This window comes from Mixophyes fleayi, chromosome 12 (genome assembly GCF_038048845.1).
Source record: "Mixophyes fleayi isolate aMixFle1 chromosome 12, aMixFle1.hap1, whole genome shotgun sequence".
NCBI lineage: Eukaryota > Metazoa > Chordata > Amphibia > Anura > Limnodynastidae > Mixophyes > Mixophyes fleayi.
Window position 1 is genome coordinate 27,860,154 of NC_134413.1, and position 15,687 is coordinate 27,875,840.

At 39.0% G+C, this 15,687-nt stretch overlaps 1 protein-coding gene across 5 annotated transcripts in view; it reads right to left on the minus strand.

Moving 5' to 3' along the window:
• Positions 1–15,687, minus strand: part of LOC142108965 (deubiquitinase DESI2-like) — a 77,681-nt gene that overhangs the window by 35,053 nt on the left and 26,941 nt on the right. The window contains exons 1-2 of one of the 5 annotated variants that reach the window (XM_075192941.1): positions 9,047–9,859; positions 7,689–7,800 (exon numbers count right to left, since the gene is read on the minus strand). The exons of 2 other annotated variants lie outside the window; for them this stretch is intronic. In XM_075192941.1, the coding sequence (XP_075049042.1) occupies positions 7,689–7,724 (36 nt within the window). In that variant the 5' untranslated portion in view covers positions 7,725–7,800; positions 9,047–9,859. Of the gene's footprint in view, positions 1–7,688; positions 7,801–9,046; positions 9,868–15,687 lie in introns of those variants that run through there. 2 more of the 5 variants (XM_075192943.1, XM_075192938.1) reach the window with 2 other exon arrangements.

The window sequence follows — 15,687 nt, forward strand, 5'->3', positions numbered from 1 at the left end:
ATAAATAACATATAATGACATAAACAGAAGATGAAGATCCAATCTGACCACAACTCCAGCTTCCTGTTGCCAGAAAACCTGAAACCAAAATATTTGGTGATTATGATATAACATCTCTTTACCAGAGAAGACTGTCAACAGACTATATAACATACTGCTTTATATGTAATACAAGTGGTTGTCCACACTTTTTCATAAGCAATTTCCTAAACTCACCAGTCCAAAAGCCACTTTACTTTGCACGTGTTTTCCTGTGTCAACTAGTCTATCTGTAGATCAGTTAAAAACAAAACAAAACAAATGAACCTGCTCACATGACAATGTGGAAGTGTGAACAGAGCCATACCAACAAATCTGTTCAACTTTCCATTTAGTTATCAACGGGCATATTTATCATACTGCAACGATAAGTATAACGGTTATGTTAGGATCGCAGCTATTCATAAGCCTTCAGAACCGAACTAGCAGAGGTCTTCACCTACAGCAGCTGTCTTTCCCATAGAAGTATATACGTTCGCCGGTACTCAGATGTTCCAGAACTTATCTCTATGGTAGTAGAGGCTTATCAGGATAACCGTGGCGCTGGATAGGGTAACTGGAAGACTGGAGGCCATAGCCAGAAGAAGGGTCAGGGTACAGGCCGGAGGTCAGGGCTCCTTGAGCTGCGAGCAGAAAGCGGTAATAGATTTAACGCTGTGCTAATTCGGGGGAATTAAATTCCCCCCATTGTGTCTGGCCCAAGCTTCCCCTCCCTACATGTGCTCTAACATCCCACGTGCAAGATCTTATTTATGTCCCATGCACAGTATCTGGCCTCATCTCTCATGCTCCTTCTCTGTCTACCTATTTAACCAGTGTTCTCTTGCTCTACCTAGCTGCACTGTCACTCCCTCAACCTCTTCCAAGTCAGTCTTGTGTGCACATTTAGTCCTACCTACTGTACAGCACTGCAGAACTCTTGTGGCACCGTATACATAAACAATAATAATATTTGCAGTGAAGCTCAGTGTTATTGGGAGAAGAGGTCATTTTCTGATACTGATATTTCTGCGTGGGCAAGCTGAGACTCCTCTTGCTTAATACATTGAAATCCAATCTCACTATTTTTTTTCAGGTCTGTAAGTTTGAAGGACGAGTGTTTAACATAACTCAAAATACATTCTAACCGAAATCAATAAGATATGATGGAAAAAGCTAAAGCAATAATGCACCTCAGTGCTTTGATAAATCAAGCTAGGAAGAAGACCCTAAATTTAATGATTTTATTACATTGGTATAATTGCAGCTATAAACACTCTTCCCCTTATAAAGTGCACCTACTAAAATCATATTCATCATCAACATTTATATAGCGCCAGCAAATTCCATAGCGCATCTACTAAACAACTGCTGGTCTTTTTTCAAACAGGTATTGGCGTTTGTGTCCCTCTGTGACCTTTCCATTCATATAAACGGATACACAAAGCATTGGCATGGACCATACCCTGCCTGTAGGAAACAGTAGTTTATTATAGAGCGGAGCATACTTAAACTCCATGGAATACTAGATTTTACATTTCAGGTGGAGTTCTTCTTTGTGCAGCTTTGCAACCTTGACCCTGAATATTTTTATTGCATCCTTTACGATTCCAAGAGATACTGTTGTGTTATGCTTAATATATTTTCCAGGCCATACTATTTTTAGCCATTGTTAAGGGGCATAGGTCGGCTCCCATTGGGGCATTGAACCAGGGGTATGTCTCTGTGTGTCATCTCCCATATAGTCATCTTCCACATTACCAACATTATTGACATCATCTATAATACGGCAGCAGACTGATAATCTTACTAAGATAAGTAATGCCTGTAAAATGATCACATCTCACATCGGAGAAAAGAATAGACAGTCAAGAGCACAGTAATGCATATATTATCTATTTATAAGCAAAGTATGAGTGAATGGAAATATAGTTGTAAGTAGTAATTCACCAGTGCTTTGTTAGTATAAATAAGCCTTGGCCTTAGTTAAAGTAATGTGTTCTATGTTTCACATGCTATTTTTATACAGCTGGAAAATCTATGTGCATTAGCTTCAGGCAAATATATCTTCTTCTCAAATGTTCTTGTGATGAATTGAATAACCCACTTCTTTATTTCAAGCAAACTACTGTATACTCCAGTTATAAATAGGTATCAACATTACTTTACGTTGTATGCGTTATCCATTTTGATAGGTCATTCTTCATAAATAATTATTGTCCATATATTTACATGTATTAAAGAAGTTGTCCTCTTTGGTATAGATTTCCCTATCTATTCAGGGCTCCACCAGTTAGCACCTCAGTGGGGTTCCCCCATATTTCCTCCACTGATAATGATCATCAGTGCCAGCCAGTGGAGCTTGACATCTGGAAGATGGGAGAGGACTAGGAGGGAGGTTCAAACTGATTGGACTGGAATGAGTATGTAAATATGGCATCTGATTGGTTAGGATCATTAGGCATCCAATCAGGTGCCTCATTCACATCACAGCTTGCCTCCCAGCTGACTTAATCTCTTGAATGGATTTAGCCTTCTCTCTCCCATTCCTACCAAACATTAGTCTTATCATTTCTATTATGTTATAGTTTTATGTTATTGGTTATTTTATGGTATTATCAAACATCTGGTTTTAAACAATGTATCTTTTAAGCAAGGGTGTCTCCTCTTGCTCTGCAAGAACTGATTTATAATAAATAACTAATTTTCCATGATAATCCACTTTTAATGCAAACATATCAGACCACATCCTGTTTGTTTTCTTATAGTGGCTGCTTTTCCACATGGGTTAAGCTCTTGGGTACTTTGCGGCTTACAGGATATAGCATTACTAGTTAAAGACAGGTCGAACTGGTAAGTAGGATAAATATGGATCCTAGATTATAATACATGCAGCATACCATAGAGCAGAATCGTCAAAGCAAGCCATACTTATATCATGGTAAACTACAAGGGAGTAAAAACAAAGTAGTATGACAAGTGAGGCCATAAGCCAAACGCTCTTAAATGCAGGTGTTACGGCAAAGATCAGGAACTTACCCATTCGGGGTTCAGTCCACTGCAGGTCCCAGCCAATGGTATCCAATGGCAGTGTTCTCAGCTCCGGTATAAAGGCTCATCCCAAGGCTTGCTGGGTCTCTTTTGCAGCAGGAAATTCCTCCCTCCATCCCATCATATGTCCCCCCCCATGGGTAATTGCTTTACATGTCTCACACTTTTTCTCCCTCCACACAGAGCAGGCACAGTTCGGCAGGATGCTTCCGCTGATTGGCCGCAGGTCATTGCCCTCTCCTAAGTACCTTGGCTCTTGATCCCTTTGTGAAGGGGATCCCTTGACCTGTTTTGTGTGGGCATGTCATTGTGAGGAGGAGGAGGTGTAGTCACACTGACGCCAGATCTACTACCGGTCAATCAAAAATGATTATATCCTGAGTCCAGAGGTTAGTGCCGGATGGCCTTACACTGTTAATTATTGCTATTAGTTGTAGCTGACTCGCAATTTGCCTTCTCCGCCACCATGTCTTGTTTTTAATAAACTGTGACCTATTAATTGCCAACAAATTCATGGTGTCTGTGTCATTATTTTATTATACGCATAGTTTAAATCTTATTATATGAGTGGGTTTGGTGCAGTGAAAGTGAAGCATCTACAATCTGCAGTTTAATTAGTTAGGTGCCAAGTGAAAAGCAAAATATTAAATTTGGAACTATAGCAAAGTTTATGAGAAATCACTATCAAACAGGACTGATAAAGCTTGAGAAATCTAATAGATTATTATTATTATTATTATTTATTTATAAGGCGCCACAAGGTTTCCGCAGCACCGAACACAGTACAAACAATGGACAGTACAGGGAATAACAGTACAGAACAATAAACAAGTAATACCAAGACTTCAGATTCTCCAGAAAAAGCAAAAATATTGAGGTTGGAGCAGAAGAGAAGGTAGGGAGAAGGGCCCTGCTCATTAGAGCTTACATCCTAAAGGGAGGGCAAACAGACAATCGGCACAGAGGGAGTCAGAGGAGGGGAGCAAGCGCACCCTTTTCAAAGGAGGAGCCAGGAGATGAGAGCGAGTATGGAAAGAGGGTTAAGTGGAGGGCTGGTGAGTTTTGAGTGCCCGTTTGAAGGAGCACAAGTTAGGGGATAGACGGATGGAGCAAGGGAGGTCATTCCAGTGCAAGGAGGCATCTCGGGAGAAGTCTTGAATTCTGGAGTGGGATGAGGTTATTAGAGAGGAGGAGAGGCGACGGTTATTGGCCGAGCGCAGGGACCGGGCGGGAGTGTGGATGGAGAGGAGATTGGAGATATAGAGGGCAGTAGACTGGGAGAGGGCCTTGTAGGTAGATTGATCATCTTCTTTATAAAAGGTCATGAGGGTAAGTAAATATATCTATTACTTTTGTGTGTTTGACATTTTTCATTACATAGGCTGAAGTGCACCTAGAAATACAATGGAAGATGCAAAGTACATCCTATTATAAGTATAGAGAGGATCCTAGGGGACCTCTGAGGTGAAGCAGTCTTTTTCTGGAGAAAAAGGTTTTGACCTCCTTGCAGGGAACTCTCCTGTAAATGAACTCTCTCTATTCCTTTATGTCATACCATTGATTCTGTCCTTGTTCATGAGCCTTAATGCAAAATTCTGTGCACAAAACACCTAATCCATAGTCCTGCAAGAAATATATCCAATCTGCTCAACTCCTCCCGAACTTGTGAGGCTCAGAAAATGATGCCATCTTGGCCCCACAGATGCATGTATTTAAGCGAAAAACTATGGCACTTGCATAGAAGTAGGTGTGTAATGTCACTAAAGAGCATTTACACTGAGGTTGACACTTTTTTAGTTCATAATTAACCTTTACTGGATTTGAATTTGAGTACTGACCTGACAGCAGTGGTGGAAAGTTGGACCATCCACTCTAGAACTGAAAGCCCAAACAGTGCTTCGCTGTGCATGTGACTGTCCCTATGCACGCTCAGAAGAGCAGAGTGGTATCCTTCGGAGCAGGTAGGCCAGCAACTTTCACCCCACAAATGTTGCTATGGGGTCTAGTGATTGAGTGTTGTTACACCCTGTCTGACAGCAAGCAACTACACAATTTTGAATGCATTGCTTAATATTGCAGGCATCAATGTCATCCAAGGACAAAGTCACCAGTTCAATACCTTAACAAAATGACTATACACCTGTCGTACTAAGGCAATAAAGCAAAATAGTCAACTACAGTTTTATAAGTAGAAGTGGAAGAACAGACTTGCAGTTTTGCAAGTGGAAGAATAGTCTGTTTGCTTGCAGGCCTCCTATAGACCTAGTGTGATAAGGATATGTGTAGCACTAGTCAGCTGCCTGTAACTATGTCATAACCATCATCAGGCCTAATGAAAGAATATGTATAGCACCAGCCAGCTGGCCTATTACTATGTCATAATCATCATCAAGACTAGTGAGAGAATGATGTGTAGCACTAGCCAGCTGGCCTATTATTATGTCATAATCAACATCAGGACTAGTGAGAGAATGAAATGTCTAGCACTAGCCAGCTGGCCTGTTACTATGTCATAATCATCATCAGGACTAGTGAGAGAATATGTACAGCACTAGCCAGCTGCCTGTTACTATGTCATAATCATCATCAAGACTAGTGAGAGAATGATGTGTAGCACTAGCCAGCTGGCCTATTACTATGTCATAATCAACATCAGGACTAGTGAGAGAATGAAATGTCTAGCACTAGCCAGCTGGCCTGTTACAAACATAAAAAACAAATACAAGAAGCCGCAGTAAAATATCGATGGCAGTAAAGCACATATGCCATGTAAGAATGTAGGCCCTACACAAGGACCATACACAGGACACGTGGTCATCCCCTAAGTTTAGAGGAGAGGAAATTTCACAACCAGCAAAGGAAGGGGTTCTTTACAGTAAGGGCAGTCAAGATATGGAATTCATTGCCAGGGAAGGTTGTGATGGCAGATTCAATAGATATGTTTAAGAAAGGGTTAGACAAATTTTTAGCGGAAAGGTGTATCCAGGGATACGACCGTTAATTTAAAATAAAGGATAGTAGTGGATATAGGGTAAAAATTGGATTGCAATATTGAGTCTGGGGGGATTTTCAAAATTGAAACAGATTGGCGGTTGCTTACTCTGGATTAATTTCAAATATAAGTGCAGGATCGCAGGAGATCCAAAATAGGTTAAACTTGATGGACTGGTGTCTTTTTTCAACCTCATCAACTATGTTACTATGTTACTATGTCATAATCATCATCAGGACTAGTAAAAGAATGATGTGTAGCACTAGCCAGCTGCCTATTACTATGTCATAATAATCATCAGGACTAATAAAAGAATGATGTGTAGCACTAGCCAGCTGGCCTATTACTATGTCATAATCATCATCAAGACTAGTGAGAGAATGATGTGTAGCACTAACCAGCTGCCTGTTACTATGTCATAATCATCATCAGGACTAGTGAGAGAAATGAAATGTGTAGCACCAGCCAGCTGGCTTATTACTATGTCATAATATCATCAGGACTAGTGAGAGAATATGTACAGCACTAGCCAGCTGGCCTATTACTATGTCATAATATCATCAGGACTAGTGAGAGAATATGTACAGCACTAGCCAGCTGGCCTATTACTATGTCATAATTATCATCAGGCTTAGTGAGAGAATATGTACAGCACTAGCCAGCTGGAATATTACTATGTCATAATCAACATCAGGACTAGTGAGAGAATGAAATGTCTAGCACTAGCCAGCTGGCCTGTTACTATGTCATAATCATTATCAGGACTAGTGAGAGAATATGTACAGCACTAGCCAAGTGGTCTATTACTATATCATAATCATCATCAGGACTAGTGAGAAAATGAAATGTGTAGCACTAGCCAGCTGGCCTATTACCATGTCATAGTCATCATCAGGACTAGTGAGAGAATGATGTGTAGCACTAGCCAGCTGCCTGTTACTATGTCATAATCATCATAGCCACCATCATCCAGGGCAACTTTAAGAGAAAAAGGATGCTTTCTCCCTAGCTCCACATTTGTACTTCCTATGAGCCTAGCTCTAACTCTAAAACCCTCCAAAGTCACAACTGAACTCTGGTTTTGTCTAATTCTAAAATGTAAGAAAACCCTACAAGGTAATCCCTGACGCACATTTATTTTGGGATATAGTTGTGTTTTGTAAATTGGATGCCTTCATTGGTTATCTTTTTCAGTCCTATACAGTATATAAAGACTTTGCAACTTAGAAGCAGGGGTTGGACAATACTGATATCGTAACCATCTCTATAAACGGACATAACCCTTATTATGCAAGATATCTGACAAAATTCTATCAGCAACTTTTTATCCTATAATATATACCAGTATGTAAATAAAGTATTTATTTTTGCACATGTTGCATTATAAACTATATGCAGAAATATATCAAATATTTTGAAATCAGGGGATTTGGTGGGATCGCCATTTCCTGGGGTAAATGGTTGGCCCACAGCAGAACACACTGACAGTTTCAGCAATAACAATTTTATTGTCCACAAAATAAATTGATTTTCCACACCAATAGGTTGAAGTTATGCAATTGGCAGCATTAATTAACTAAAGAAAATGCCTAATACAAAATCCTATATCTTTCCAGCACTAACTCACATGAGATTCCATGTGGCAGTAAAGGATACATAGCATCCAGCCTCACAAACTGCTCACTCCTAGGAACCCTGTTTTCCTCGATTTTCTACAGCACTCTGCAGTTCAGTGACACCTATTCCAAAATATGTGCTTTAGAGCTTCTGCACAATAACACCCTTATAATCACGTTTTACTCCATGCCAAAGTCTATAATGGAGCAGCATGCCGATTCATGTGTACGCACTATACACAAGTTCCCGTCAGATCTGTGAACTTCATCTGGTCCAAGAGCATTGTAGTCGTTTAGAGAATATTAGTAGCCGCTATTGGTAGTTTGAGTGTCATCCTGGAAACTAGAGTCCCCCACTCCTACTCGGCATACAGATAACTTGTCTGCCACACCTCATGAGCCAATGTGAAGCACAAGCACCTACCGTTATACTCTTGTCACAAATCGATTGCAGTGCTAAAGAGGGAGATGGCTTTAGGTAGCAAAACATTTAACTGCCTTAATCATCATTATATAAAAAATTGTTTCTTTGAAAGCCGGAACACGCATTGCACTTTACACCATAAGTTTCAACCCTGCTGAATCCGTGTAGACTGTATAGGAGCTTCGTCTCTCAATTACATGGACTTGCGATTTTTCATTGACTGTGGCACTGGCAGGTTTTAATCTTAACCTTATTCATCACTAAAAAGATTAATTACTGTCTGATCGTAGAAATGGCACTAGACTTTGTCATACTAATACCTATTCAGGAATTGAATATTGTCTACAGTGAGTATGTACCACATGAAATTAGGCGTTATAATCCAAGTCACTTGATTTGACTAATCTCAGAGCCCGTCTAGCGCTGCATGGTCTACTGGTCCTTACCCTGCAATGAGCGGGAGATATGTATGTACTCAGGGCCCCGGGGACAGGAGGAGGAGAGGTACTGTTGTTCTGTTGGGGGATATGGGTGATGGAGATATCCGGGTGATGGAGGCAGGAACTGAGTGGGACAGCAGCAGGGTTGAGTGATGGCTAAATTGTTTTTGCAATTCTGCAGAGTGCATACACACCGCAGAATTGGAACAACATTTTTCCATCATTGAACTAGATTTTTAGTTCAGCTTAAAAATCTTGTTCAACGATATAATGGGCTTTGGAACGATAATCGTTCCTAATTGTAGGGTACACACTACTGTGATATCGGGCTAATCAGTTGTTTATCGTCTGATTGGCCTGATAATCGTCTGAAAACACTGTAGTGTGTACCCAGCCTTAGACTGCATACTGTGGATCCAAACTACAGACAGAAATTAATTAAAATACTTTTTTTAAGAATTCTATATTTTGCAAACTCTGGAAGATGCATATATAATATACTAACCTTTTTATGTAATTGTTCTGTGGGCATGATAAGATAGCATAAATAAATACACATGTCCATTCATGCATTTCCGCGACCATCTGTATTCTGTTTGAGCATAGCAGAAACTATGCTTTGTGTTGACTCATTATGTACACATTTGCAGGATAAATCCAACGTTTACATAGGAGGAAGGAGATAAATATCAGATAGCAATCTGCTGGTTTCATTATATATCTTCAATCAAAGTGATTAAGCGGTCTGTTTATGGAAATGCAGTTATAAGGCTGATTTTCTATCGCTGTCTATAAATCACTATGTCAGTTCTATCAATACTGTCTTAAACAATTAGCTAAAACTAAAGCTGATCGCGTATCTTTGGTTATGTGAGAGCAGACATTGGTTGATCATAGTAATGCACCCCATGAAAAATGTAAGGATATTAGAAATCACTGATGCATGTCACTACCATATGAAGGTGTGATTTTACACAGGTCAGAACTTAAAGTGGCCCTGGAATTTTTATTTTTTTTAAAGTGGCCTCATGTGGGTGGGACCAAATAAACTGTAGGTGGGACCAACACAAAAGTAGGCGGGGTTTAGAACTACTGGAATTTGGTTGTAGTAACATTTAGGAAAACCTAGATGTGACGACTTAAAACACAGTGGGTCCTTTCTAAAGCAATGCAGGGAAAAAGCTGCCAGTCCTGTGTTATAAAAATACATGAATCTTTTTGCATGACCTGCGACTGGTTTATGCCTCTGTGCTCAAACTTGTTTAGTTGTCTACACATCCTTCCAAAATTCCCATCATAGAAACATATTTGACTTTGCTTAATAAGTTTATCTATTACGGAACATAGAGCAGCATATGAGCACCTCACCGCACTGTAGCATCTTCCCTGGACGTCATGAGATGCAAACTACCAGTCAAACCTCTCTCTTTAATATATACAAATGTGTACTGTATGTTTCAAAAATGCATTAAAAATAATCCTTATAATAAATGGCTATCCAGTGTGATCACCAAGGTGAAATGCTTCAAGCATCTGTAGGAAAACACTTTTGTAACAATTGTGTATGAGCCCTAAATGTTCCCTGTGATTGGAGGTGGGTTAAATTAATAACAGTGCAGGGATGTTTGGCAGACAATGGTATAAGTGAAGGGTACAGCTATTTCAAGGGTTTGCTGGTGATATTGTAATGAGGTCTTTAGAATTTACCGATTATAGGCACAGAGATCAAGGCTCACCATTTAAATAGATATTATTTATAGGAGTTTATGCATTATTCAATTATAAACAGACAAATGTAAGATAAATATTTAAATTTAAAGGGCACTTTTACAATACATGGGCTAACAACCCTCAGTAACGTAGTGAAGTTATCAAAGGTCACATATGATTACAGTATCCTATGATTTTGTACACCTGTGTATTTATATCCCACAATGTAATTAGCTGACAAGATTGAATTAAGCAAGATTGATATAAGTGATTAGTGTATTTTTTTTTTAAAAAAAAAACACCTTTAGCAAACCATGTTTACAGATTCCAGATGAATCCAGTTGAGAATTTAGTACATACCTGCCAACATTACACTAAGTTTTCAAGTATAAGGAGTTAATAATACATATAAATGTTATACCTAGATCAGCATCTTCCTGCACAATACAATATATGCCTGCTAATGTCTGACAAGCCAAAACCATTTGCCATATACAGTAGGAATTTAATATTGAACAATAAAGGACGTGCTTCATTTTATAAAATCTCTCTTCTGTACCTTCACTTCTCTTCTATATCATTTCCATAATACCCTGATCAGTGTGGAGCTACACTGGTACAATTTCAAACACATACTTTAAGTATATAGGAGTTTCTATTTTCAGCCTGTCTTACAAACACAGACTGCTTTTAAGATTTCTAATTATTGGGTTTGAGCCGAGATTTAAGCTTTTCTGATTTCCTAAATGCCTCCGCTGTGAGCTTCCTCTGAGTTCATGCTTTAATTGTGTTTTCTAATTTTCTATTTAAACCTGTTAAATTACATCCATTAATAGATCTCTCGCCAATCTCCATGTGTGTACTACTTACACACCATGCAGCCACTTTGGAAATAGTACAGGCATTGAAAATGGAATGTGTTTAACAATATATTACCAGCATATAACTGTACTACATTCTGCTATAATTTCAGATAGTTCATTGTTAGTCCTCTTATAATAGCTAAGATCTGATAGGTGACTTTGGCACTAAATTGTGGTATTTAATAAAGTACCTTAAAATGCTTATTTGTGCTATTATAAACATTTGGAACTTTGTTTTTTCACTTTTTTTTTAAAATAAAATGTTATGTCATCCAATCAACTGAGATGTTCCTGTACACACAGGAGAGGCAGCTGGGCCCTAGATATCTGCAGCTCGTGTCTCTGCCGTTAACGGCCCTGGCAGCAATCACACATGACTTCCCTCTTGCTTACATTCAAAGTTCTTCAAAAGAAAACATTGTACCTGGAATTCCCTGTTAGCCATGTCTCTATTATCTTTTGTCTTCAGACAGTGCAATTATTTTTTTGTATTCTTACACACTGGCATTAAATACATGCATTTATTTTACTAGCGTTTTTAAATGGGGATAATAAAAAACATTGGGCCTGATTCATCAAGGCACGTATCTGCCAATGTTGAGCGTAATGTATGCAAAATCAATCTGTGCATGCCCAGAACTGGACCATACGCCAGTAAATGCAGCCATGTCTGCTCAGTCGCAAATGACACTTACTAGAGCCTACGTAAAGCCTATGATTTCAGGGAGGGAACGGGACTGGGAAGGTACGTTTGGCCATAGTCAATTTACAGTATGGGGATGCCAAACTCATGCGCACACAACCAAATCTTGCCTTGAAAGCCATTGCCGTTTTAAATGTCTCCTGCAAAGTCGCTGGAAATCGTCGACTTGCAGAATCCGCTGGTTGATACATTTACCCCCTCATCAGTAGTGATGACAGTCTTGTATGCATGCTATAACATGTGCTTGCAATGAGGAGCAGCTGTAAAAATGTATTTTATGTTCAGTAAACATTAAGAAAATCCTAATAAATGTATTGCATGTTTTATCATTACTGCCTATATTAACAGGTGATATTAATTCAATATTTTTGCAAATGTATATTCCACATAGGCTTTGGATGTATCCTGCAGTGTCTTGTGTAGTACAGCAGAGCAGACCTGCACCCAAATTCATCGGCGCACGTATCTTCAGATCCACTCCTAGTTGAATTTGTGAGTATGCAGAGTCCATTTACGTGCATATTAAAACAAACGCTCAGTATGTGTGCCATTGAATCTAGTGACACCAGTGGCGGGCTGGCCCGGGGGGCAGGGGGGCATCGCCCCCCCCCGGGCCGCTCGGTCAGGCCGCTATTAGGGCCGGGGGGTAGGCCGACCGGCCGCCCCGCCCGGCTGCAAAATACAATTCTTTCCCCCGCGGCCAGCGCACAGGCGGCCGCATCACATGATAGGGGATGCGGCCGCGTCATCAATGACGTGGCCGCATCCCTTTTCAGCCTGTGTGCCCCCCGGCCACGCCTCTCCCAGCCCGTGTCTGAGTGTCACCATATCCTCTACTGTTTCTAGCATTGCAGTGGTGTTCCTGAATCTATCTTGTTCTACCCACAGGCATTTATAACACGTAAACGCATTATAGGAGCCTAGAGGGAGATCCAAGTGAAATCCAAAAGCTTGTGAAAATGTCAACAACAAATGCATTTGTGTTTCACATGCGCTTTCGCTCACATTTTCAATAACGTTATAAAACACTAACGCAATGCCAGCAGATACCTGTCCTAACGTATCTGTTTGCAATAATAACAATAGTAGCTGATAGTAGTTATCAAAGGAAAATACTTGAACAGAATACACACATAGATCTATATTACAGAAAGCCTTATTGTCACCAGAGACACAACTGTGAATCTAATAAAATGAGAAGCTTCCTGTGTACAATTTTAATATTCTCTCAGCAAGATTGAATCTTGAACTGTCTGCATCAATGACTCTAACAGAAAACCAGGCAGATATGTCAGGAAGCAGATCTGTCATACACAGGAATGACGTGATGGGCTTGAAGGACGCTACAGTGGAATAAATGTCAATTCACATCTAAGCCATCACCAATTAATTTATGACCAATGTATTGGTTCTGATTACCTTATTTATCATGTTTAAGTTATTATTTGATATAATTTTGGTCTGCCAGTCATGCAACTAATCGGCAAACAATATATTTGGACAAGCTTGCAGATACGATAAATATCAGTTTGTGGGTTAATATAAATTATACTCCAATATTTGAGAATAAATCTCTCAGTAATTTACATGGTATTTTCCTGCGTAATGCATTGTGAAAGTCAAATAATTGGATGAAGTCAACCAAATTAATATTGTAGTACTGTGTGAGTGCGATTAGTACGCCATGTGTTCTGACGCAATCGCACAGATTAATAACACACACATGTATATTCGCACTTACACTTTTAAATAATATAGATTTATTAAGGTTCCAATCCACATTTATTTATTAGTAAAATGTATTAGAGATTATTTATACATCGATAAAACTATAGCAAAGGTATTAATGGTTCAGGTCCCCTTAAAGGTAAAGAGTTTAGTCTCATTTTAAAGCTTATTTCACCAACATTAACCCGGTTTCGACAGAGTAGCGATCGCATCTGGTGGTCGCAAGTTATGAGCAAAATGAGATTAAGGGGTAAATCTATAAACCTCTGATTTATTCAACTCGGCGGAAATCGGTGACTTTGCAGGTAAAATTTAAAGCGGCGATGGCTTGTAAAGGCAAGTTTGCCTTTACAAGCCAACGCCACTTTAAATTTTAAATATGAATTATTTTTTTGCCTACTGGCTAGTGACTAACACACCTATAGATCAACGAGACTTGATCTGTCCTGCTGCATTTACTAATTGATCTTTACAAACTTATAAAAGGGTGTCTGTGGACAGTGGCACTTGCTGCTCAGACTGTCTGCAAACCAGACTGCAGTTTAGTACTGCCAGTTCAGAACAGCATAAGTACAGCAACCACAGGACTTTTGTAAAGTAGATGAAATTCATACAATTGATCTTGAGTTATATTACTATTACTGGTTATACATTTTACCTACTGGCTAGTTGCTAACTCAGCTATTGATAACTGTGGAAATTGTTCTTTTCTGTTGCTAATAGTAACTGTCTTTCACCAACTTTTAAAGGGTGATGGTGACCAATCACTCTTACTGGTCATCATCACTCAGTATATCAGGACAGACAGCATGGGTTTGGCAGCTGCAGCACAGCTGTACAGCAGCTAAAATTCATACAGTTGGTCTTGGTGTACCAGAATTAATATCAATGTACTGCTTATTCATATTTTGCTCACAGGCTAGTGGCTAACACACTTATTGATCACTGTGAGAATTGATCTGTCTTTTTTAGGCAACATTTCATAATTAGCACTATTTTTGAATTATTAATTGTGCACTATTGGACAACAGTCATTGATCACGGTTTCATCATCTCATTCTGGTATATATCCTTGTGTGTTCTATTAATAGTTATAATAATAATATGAATTAAACATGTTAAAATTGGAAAAAGAGTGTAGTAAAAAACATGGTTGTTAAGAGAAATCATTGACTAAAATGTATTAAACTTATAGGGATGCAGCTGCTGTATTGATAGTTTGAACAGTTGCAACAGAAATACATCCAGGCATGATGAGAAAATTGAAGAGAAAAATAGTCATGTTAAATTGAAGCATACTGTGAACTAAGCTGGTATACAAACCAGTGACATTATACGATTGAAGAACACCCTCTCCTCTGTTTCCAGCAGCTGAAAATCATAAGAACAGATGCCCTCATGTAATGCCCCTGTTGACACAAACCCATATGTACCAACAAAAGCAGCATTTGGTCAGAAGCAAGAAATTTATTTTTTTAGTGTTATTGTAAAGAAACAACCCTTGAAGAGATAATGCAAGATTCGGATGATAATGATTATGTTGAAGAAGGGGCACAGTAAGAAGGGATATATAGAGTTTACTTACATTTGTTTTAAGATAAAAATACACATGTTGAAAGCGTGTGTGTGATGATTCTTGTGAAGCAGTATGTTTTCCACTTTCTTCTCAGTTATTTTCCCCAAAACTGACATCCTCCCCTGTTCCCTCAGCATACATCTTTTATGCCTTTCCCTCAATACAGTGCAGCTTGGGGTGTGATGATGATTATTAATATTATTACTGCTGTTGCATTGCCTGCCATCTACCAGTGATGATGACAAAGATGAATCAGCTAGACTTAAAATTGATAATTGTATTTGTGATAATATGTCCAAGTCAAGAGACAGTAATTACATATTAATTGCTAGGGATAGGGAGGATGAGATTAGCAGAGACAAATTTTAACTGAAAGGAATGTTCTTGAAATAACCTCTGCAATCTTTCAAAAAGTAAAAACATGGATATGTTTCTGTAAAAGGGTTATATTAGGGGTATGTGGTTTTAATCTCCCTAATAGTCTGGCAAATGTATGGATGACCATTTAATAACGTTGATATGACTATCATCATCAACCAACTCCTCGCAAAGATAATTCTGATTTA